Raw genomic sequence first — 9,107 nt, 5'->3', positions numbered from 1 at the left:
CAATAACAGGTTTTTAAGTAATGACTGATCAGTAGATGTTGCTCCTTCTCTCTGTCTTTTGGAGCCACACCTACCTTTGCTTACTCTTTTTTCTTGAAAAGCTGACACTGCAGCCTGAGCGGCACACAAACATGGAAGAAAGTACTTACATCAGTGACATCAGAAGTCAGAGGAATGTAGTTCTGGTGCGACACTAACAGCTAAATAACTCTTGGCATGGCCTCCCTCACGATCTTCAGGGGGAACGCAGGGGAAGGGTGGGGGGACTCCAAATGGCCAGAACAAATTAAAAAGCCAACCTGCTATTTTACTGTTCAGATCTGTTGATGCTATAAAGCAGGAAAAATAGGCTTGGCCGCCTTTACGTGACTACTCGGCTGATTTTACGTGATTTTCCTCAGGCCCTGAATCTAAGCCCTTTTGGCACAACATGCTATGCCTTGACCAAGCATGGGACCTTTAAATGCACCAATAAATATTTTTTAGCACTTTATTTAATTCCATGCCCTGGGCCAACAGCATCTCAAAGTATGTCACTCAGCAACAACAGTGAGGAGGAGAAAAAAAAGGACCCTAAAGGGTAAACAGGGTGTAATGTAGATTTAATTAACAACCTAAGCACAGCGTCTCTCTCTCACTCACTCGCTCACACACACGCACACACACATGCACACACACATACCACATGAAGGCTTAAATATACTGTAACAGACACAAGTTGCACATAAACTTTATCAAACACATAACTTTAGGTTAATGGCTTCATATTCACACACACACACACACACACACACACACACACACACACACACCTTCAAGTCTTTGAGCCACACATCCCTGGGTTTACAGCGATGGTGTGAAAATATGTGAGTGTAAATGAGATGCAGACAGGCTCACAGCAGTGAACCCAGCAAAGAGAGATAATAAGAGGATGTGGCTTGGCTTTGAATTGCTAAACTAAAGTTTGAGGAGATGGAAAGAGTCATATTTTGAATTCTATGCATACTGATCATCTTTGAGCAACAGAGTGTAAACGGAGCCGAACATTTTTCTTCTGCCGGTAATTCAAGATTACATTTTTTAAATATTAAAAAATATGCACTGATCCCTTTTTCCTATGTAGCTCAAAAAGCAGGAATGTGTGGAAAGCATTCAAAGTGTCTTTACAGAAATATTTAGTCACAAAGAGCAGTTCTGTATTTAAAATATACTTGGCTATATGCATGTTTTATAAGTAAAATGTGTCACAAAAGTTACTCAAGAATAACTGAAGGAACAATTACAAGCTGTCTCTGATTTATTTTCAGAAACAAACTCACTATAAAACCTGTTTAGTGACTCATTAGCTTGATAAAATGAAGCAAAAATAATAATAATAATAATAATAATAATAATGATTACTTAAAGAATATTTATAACATTTGTGTGACATGAGGTCCTGTTTTATTTATCTAGTTTGTACTAGTGAAAGTCCGTTACATATGTAACGGAGAGGAGCGATAGTCTCTAACTCGGAGAACCAAGGTTACAATGTAACCATACATTTAACAAAGTTTGAAGTTGCTAGTTTGCAAGTTCTGTGAGGATGTCCTTGTGTTAACACGTGAGATAGAATACCATATTGATTTCATGTTAATAATACAATATACAAATAATCCAGTAACTGTGTTACACTTTATACAATAGGGGGATGAAAAAACACTAGTAATTAGTAAAAAGATAAAAGTAATTATTAGTTACTAGTCAACACCACAGCGTGTGGCTACCAAAGCATAAAATTAAAGGAGAAAAGAAAAAAAACAAAAAAACAATAACCATTTACAAAAAAAAAAAACATACATTAAAGATAAGCTAAATTTGAATGATAATATGTTATTTATAGCTGTTATGGTAATATTGCTATCGTAACTTATTTTAGGCAAAATACTGTCAAGTGAAGATCTGATACCTTAATAGTGCCTAATTACTATCTTTGGTTTTGTGCATTAAAATGATTGCATTACATCCACTGAAATACCATATACACTCACCAGCCACTGTACTATGCACACCTGTGCTAGTACTGGGTTGGACCCAATTTTCCCTTAAGAAGTGCCTGAGTTCATGAATTCAGCTAGAAACATTCATTAGAAATTTTGCTCCATATTGACATGATTGTGTCACACAGTTACTCCACATTTAAACAATCCACAGTTGTTACTAAGTGACCCGAAGTATTCACATCATTACACTGACCACTGATATAAGGCAGGATGGATCCATGCTTTCATGTTGTTCTCATCAAATTTTGACCCTACCAACCAAATGTCACAGCTAAAATTTAGACTCATCAGACCAGGCAACATTTTTCTTCAGTTGTCCAAGTTTGGTGAGTCAGCGTGAGCTGCAACCTCAATTTCCTGTTCTTAGCTGACAAGAGTGGCACCCACTGTGCTCTTCTGCTGGTGAAGCCCATCTGCTTCAAGGTTTGATGTGTTGTACATTCAGAGATGCTCTTCTGCATATTTCCTTTGCAACAAGTGGATATTTGAGTTGCTGTAACATCAACGTCATTTTCACACAGAGAACTGATGCTCGCTGGATTTTTTTCTCTTTTTTCCAACCATAAAACCTTGAGATAATTATGTGGGAAAATCATAGTAGATCAACAGTTGCTAAAATACTCAGACCAGCCAAACACTATGCCATGTTTAAAATAATTTAACTTTCTTCCCCATTCTGAAGCTCAGTTTGAACTTTGGCTGTTCGTCTTGAGCATGTCTACATGTCTACATGCTTTGAATTGCTGCCATGTGATTAACTGATTAAATATTTGTGTTAACGAGCAGTTGAACAGGTGTAGGTAAGAATGTGGCCAGTGAGTGCATATTAACTTATTATTGGTAAAACTGTTTTACACAGAATAATAGATAATAGATAATCAACCATAAGCCAAGACTATGTTTGAAAAGACAACTTTTACTACGGAGGATAGAAACACCTAATGACTGTTTCTAAAATATCATCAGTGATGTTAAGTTATTAATTCAATTCATTAGTAGCAATGACTCAAAATCATCATTGCCGGTTCTGAGTGAGAGAACTCAACACTTCAGACATTTATTTCTGTTCAGTCGGTGACATCAGAACAGATGTGCCTGATGTAAATGTTTGGCAGTTAAACCACTGGAAACAAGCTGTGCTGTGATCTCAGATTCATCCGACTCACATGAAAAGTTCTGTTCCAAAATAAGATTAATGCCATTTGGAGAAAAAAAAGGAAAAAAAATGAATGAGACATAAAGAAAAGTCAAGAGAAATTCTTCATACTTCTTACATTGGCAATTTTCCAAACTAAACCTTAGAGTCAAGACACATTAAATACTGTACAGATATATTATTTGTTAATTAAATACATTTAAAAAACATAGACGCTTTTAACACATAATTAGCACTTATAATATCTACTGTATGGTTAGAGCAGCTTATTCATACATCAGGATTACATCAGGATTGTGATAAGTTAACCCTGTGTTCACCATAAAGGTTTTTACACAATATTTATAGCAACATAAGTTAAACAAGAACGAAAACAGAACGTCATGTAATTGGCTACTGTTCACAATAAGCGTACCTACATGAACATACAGTACAGGTTTTGTTTGTAATCATACATTAAAGGCTCTTAAGCTGTATCTATCATTACAGAAAGTAGCTCACATCATAATGTGACATAACAAGAGTCATCAAATGAGGAGTGGATTCAGAAAACAAACAGCATGTTTAAGTGATGCATACTTAATTGTGTTTTGTATTTAATTAATACTGATTAAGTGAACTTTTCTGGAAATTAATTACAAAGCCAATAACCCATTATGACAAAACTGTTTCCCAAAATCCGAATTTGGCTTTAACCTTACACAACTGCAATTAAAAGTCTAGACATAATAAGATGTGGGGTCAACTAAATTCAGTAAAATGGAAAATGTCTTAATAGTCAAATTATGTGCACATTCAATAATGACTTCATACATTCTGCTCTAAGACTAAATCAGAAGACGAGGCAAGATAACAAGGCAGCGCAATGAGGGGAAACTCATTAAAAACTTATCTTCAGTTCTCACTGCAAGTTCTCGCCTTGCTTCTCTTCTCTCACCTCCAACTCACTCAGATGAGTACACATATTACCCAGTATATACGTATATACACCACACATGAATGCAAACATGCACACATGAGCTCATACTAATGTAAGCATGAACAGTGAACAGTATTTACATGAGTGCGGACACACATGCCGGATCCAGACTTTAGTCATGACTCAGTAACGCTGTAAAAGTCATGCACATTCCTGCCTTTAACCACAAGAACTCACCACACGCACGCATGCCTTTACGTTGGCGCACCAGTATAAGCGAGTGATTCAGTGAGCTGTCTGAGGGAGGAAAAAAAAATCCAAACACGCACACACAGACGAAAAATAAAGTAACATAACATCCACCATGCCCCTCATTGTCATTTTCTCCCCTACACATTCTTCACTCATCTGCTTCCAGCACTCCTTTCAGCGGTTCGCTGCCTGGTTTGATCACCTCAGCCTCCTTCAAAGCGCTGATGACTGGTAACCATGGCGATGGCAGCTCAGGTCCGCTCCTCTTGACCTGATTTAGGTGGCTGAGAGCAGCGTACAGTCCGGCGTTGGTGCCGCCGTGCACACCTTGCTCCTGCTCCTGCTGTTCTGTGTAGTACATCTCCAGAGCTGCAGGGGTGCAGTGCTTCTGCTGTTAGAGGGAAATATACAAACAGCTTTGGTGTTTTCAGTATTACTCACACACTGATTTGACATCATCATCACAGAACAAAAGCTATCCTGAGTCAAGATAAACTGCAGATTTCCTCCACCTGGTCCAATAGGAAGCAATCTGTTTTATGACTAGGAAAGCACAGTCCATGGGGATAAAGAACCATTTATTTGCATCACATTAGTTAGATATTACAGATTCAATTATGACTGATAGTTTTCTGTGCCTGTTATAGAGTTTACCTAAAATAATGTTTAATTGCATTCTGATTTATATTCGTGCTCTTCTGTATGTTTCACCTTGTTGTTTCATTTTCAATCATGCGTGCAGCTGCTTTGAGCATTCTGGTTTTCTACAAGAACAACTTACAAAAATGTATTGAAAAATGGAAGCCAGCAGCTGTCATAGGTTACTGTTTGTCTTTGCACTTTTGGAAGAAGCTTCTGAAGCTTGAGACAGTAACTAAGTAATCCTGGGTCGAATGTTGCCTGTTTTCACATGCAATGCACATCAAACTGCTGAGTGGAACATTTGAATTTCACATACATTAGGTGGGGCTGGAAAGAGTTAAAGTGTAAAACCATGTTTCAGTCCTGTTCAGGAAGTTGTATTACATCCACATGTAATAAACCACATACAGATTACTTTCAAATGCTGTTTCAGAGGCTAAGAAAACAATTTAAAAAACAATATATGTAAAAGGTACTCCAGATGATAATTGAAGCTTTTAAACATACAAGGAAGTATCAGAGTGTGAAGAAGTTTTACAGACAGAAAAGTAATACAGTTGAGGGTGTTTAAATGCTTGGTGCACAAACATAATTAAAGATTCATATCCCCAATAAGCCTTCACTTGAGGCTAAAGCATCCTTCAGAACATCCTTAGACTCACATTTACCTAATAGAATTAAAGATACATATGAAATTATGTGGGGGAATTAAACCAAGACACTGAATGCCCGTCCTTTTATGGTTGTGTTTTGAAAAGGGCCCATGACCTTGCAAGTCTTTCCCTTAAGGAGAATTCACTACCTGACCTTCCCTAAAAGCAAGGAGTCAAGCCTCTGAAAAGCACAGCAGTGACTACACCACCCTCCACCTTCCATCCTCTTTTTATGTCTCTAACAACACATTAGTAGGGGGGAAAATGCTAAAAGCAACTGTAACCGGCAAAAACTTCAAAAGCTTTGCCGGAAGGTCCTCCTCCCATCCTCCCCCCCCTTCCCTTCCTTGCTTCCCCCCCTCACCGTTAAGCCTTTAATCACAGTTTAGTCACGCTCAGCTCTAATTAAAGACCCCTACAATTCACAAGCGGGCATCCCAATCTCTGCCTGACCAGTAAGTAGGCTGTCACTCCCCTTCCTTCCCCCACTCTCTCTCTATCTACCCCACTCTCTCATTTTCCACTGCGAGACAGGCCCTTTAACTAACATTCGCGGTTGTGCTGATTTGGTGCACGATGCCTCCAAGGTGTCGTTTGCAGACGATGAGTTTGTGTTAGTCCTGAAGTGACTGAAATGAGAGTGTGCGGAGAAGAAAACACCAGACGAGCTGCACTGTAGACTGTCGAAGTACTCCACGCAGACTACTTCCACAGTAATAAGTTTGTGATATAGAAAGATGAGACTATGACCTTCTTCAGCTGTTCTCTGCTATGCTGCAAGAAGATAATAGAACATCTCCGATAATTTTCTTTCCTTGAACCATATTAAAAAAAATATCACTATTTGTACATCTATGTTTGTGTGTGTGTGTGTGTGTGTGTGTGTGTGTGTGTGTGTGTGTGTGTGTGTGTGTGTGTGTGTGTGTGTGTGTGTGTGTGACAGTATTACTCATATCATGAGGATCTGTCGGCCTTATAAGAAATAAAAGCTTTAAAATATTTCATAACGTAAATTTTTACTTTGTAGGTTGAAGCTATAATTTAAAATTTAGTCATAGTTAGGAAATGAACATAAATCAGGGGAAGGATCTGACTTTGTGTGGGCATGTGTGCAGACACATGGTTACGAGACATGTGTTTATGCTAAGCGTGGTGTTTGTAAAATAAAGAAGCTCGCTGTGCACACATGGATACGCTGCCCACCTTCAAGATGAAACCCTCTGGGCAGGTAAGTTGGTCGTACCACATGGCTTTGTACATGAGCAGAAGGAGCAGGCTGGTCAGAAAGGCCAGAGTAATGAGGATCAGACCTGTGATCTGAGGAAAAACACATAGTTATACAGAATGTAAGACAATACTTTTCAGTTCAGTTTTATTTATATAGCGCCAAATTGGATTCCACCTATGTCTATGGCCTTTAGCCACCAGGTGCTTTAGCTCCGGACACAGACTATATGTGAAGATGGTGATGTTTATAGCTCTGTCAAAATAGATGTTTCGTCTTTCTTGGTGCCTGGGTATAGCTGCTATAGTCTAAAAGGACCCACTGTGAAATTATCTATTGGACTACCATGTTGAAGCCTTCAGTTCGGCATTTTGACCACTGCCATTTAGATTTTTTACTTTTTTATAACCCAACATGATGAGCAAAGGAGTGGATCTAATTGAAAACCCGAGGACGCTATGCATGATCATACAGCTGTGACCTATCAATTGGAAGAAGAATAAATCCTGCTTATTGTAAATATAATTTTCAAAAGAAACATCATGGTGTACTGAAAAACACTCTAAATTAGTTACTGATAACATGAACACATTATTTTGGTAATAAATCAAGTGATAATTGAAGTCATTCTTTCACAGATTCCTATTCAAACATTTCTGAAAGGAGAGGAGACAAAAGAGCCTTACAGCTCCTGTTTTCATGATATAATAGGTTGTTGATATGATTATTTAAGTTTTCTTTGAGAAAACACCACTAGCCACTTTCATATTAAATGAATGAGGCAACATATTACAATCTTTTATGGAGTTCTTGAGCCGTTTCAAATAGAATGAACAACTTAATTAAAGATCTCGGCTCTACGCTTTTTAGCAATCAATACAGTGCATTTGCTGGGGACTACTTTCAGCCAGACATTAATACACATGAAATGCTCTAATGAGGAGCAGGCCATTGCACATGATGGATTCAAAACAGTGCTAGTGTTTATTAAAACAAATGCAAAGTCCACCAAGCACTGCTGGACTTAACAGAAACACAACACAGACTTATACTAAATTTACATGTGTGAAGATTTTCACCCTTTACCTTGGCCTTCTCAGAGACATCACTGTAAAGGTTGATATTCAGCTTCTTAATGTTGGGAAAATACAGCTTGTTCTTCTTCTTCTGCTGCAGCTGGTACTGTGTTGACGTTTTCACAATGACCTGCAGCAGAGGGAATGCACTGTCACTGCGAGTTCCTGGAAAAATTCCTATTAATCCATTATGGTTGATCGAGGATGCCCTCAGTTTTCAGCACAGGTTCAGCAATCCTGCTACCACTGAACACCATGATGGTTGTGTAAAAAAATAAAAGCATCACTTGCAAAAGCAGATCGTTTTAATGATATGTTAAAAACACATTTGGGAACTACAAAGTGTTTTTATGTTAATGTTTCACCATCATTTACTGAGCCTGTAGAACATCCTGTGCTGCTAAGAGCATTATCGGACAAAATATGATTCTGAGAGCTTTCTTCTTGTGTTATGTATTCAAAGAGGCGCTTGCATTGAGTGGGCTGGTGCCAAGGTTTTAACCTGGGATGGTGGGCAAGGAGAGGTAAATATAGCACTCTCGGCATTGGGGTTTAAGTGAGGACAGGTAAGTATGCCCACATGAATTTAAATATTGTTTGTCGTAATCTGTTGGGCATTTTTGCAATGCTGTAATGCATGGTTCTGTTGCACCCAGTGTTCAACTTGGAAACAGTATTTTAGAAAACAGAAGTGGGCAGGCACAGAAAAAGAACAAGGTGGAGTACAATTTTACCTTTTCTGCAAAAGGTTGCTGGAGCTGGTTGACCTCCAGGGGTGTGATGAGGGGGATGTTATCAAAGCCATCGTCCGCAGATGGCTGCTTCTCCAGCTTATCGGACAGATTGCTGGCCAGCTTCACCATAGCTGCTTGTCTGTCTGAAAATGACCGGACGGATCTCGGAATCAAGGACAGATTTAGTCAGACTGAGTGTTTTTGTAACCAAATGTGATAGAGCTGCTTGAGGACCCTGCCAGGACACAAGAGGAAGTGAGAAGATAACAGTCTGATGAGGACTAATGGGCCAGGATAAGACAAATATACACTGCATCAAAAGAAGAAAGGAGCATGAAAATTAATTTTGAGTCATTTTAGCAGCGCAGCTGAAGATAAGGAAGTGTGTGTTGGTCTACTACTTTTGCT

The 9,107-nt window shown here is 38.7% G+C and overlaps 1 protein-coding gene across 1 annotated transcript; it reads right to left on the bottom strand.

Moving 5' to 3' along the window:
• Nucleotides 1–4,517: 4,517 nt before the first annotated feature.
• On the bottom strand, nt 4,518–8,828 carry caly (calcyon neuron-specific vesicular protein). Its single transcript, XM_085356175.1, has 4 exons — nt 8,700–8,828; nt 7,976–8,095; nt 6,868–6,981; nt 4,518–4,760 (listed from the first exon to the last, which is right to left on the bottom strand). The coding sequence occupies exons 1-4, from the start codon at nt 8,826–8,828 to the stop codon at nt 4,518–4,520; spliced, it is 606 nt and encodes a 201-aa protein (XP_085212301.1).
• Between the last annotated feature and the right edge of the window lie 279 nt (nt 8,829–9,107).

This window comes from Diplotaxodon limnothrissa, linkage group LG6 (genome assembly GCF_057381915.1).
Source record: "Diplotaxodon limnothrissa isolate DT_005_m linkage group LG6, D_limnothrissa_male_GT1.1, whole genome shotgun sequence".
In the NCBI taxonomy this organism is placed as follows: Eukaryota; Metazoa; Chordata; class Actinopteri; order Cichliformes; family Cichlidae; genus Diplotaxodon; species Diplotaxodon limnothrissa.
The sequence above is the reverse complement of the archived record's forward strand: the minus strand, read 5'-3'. Positions and strand labels throughout refer to the sequence as shown.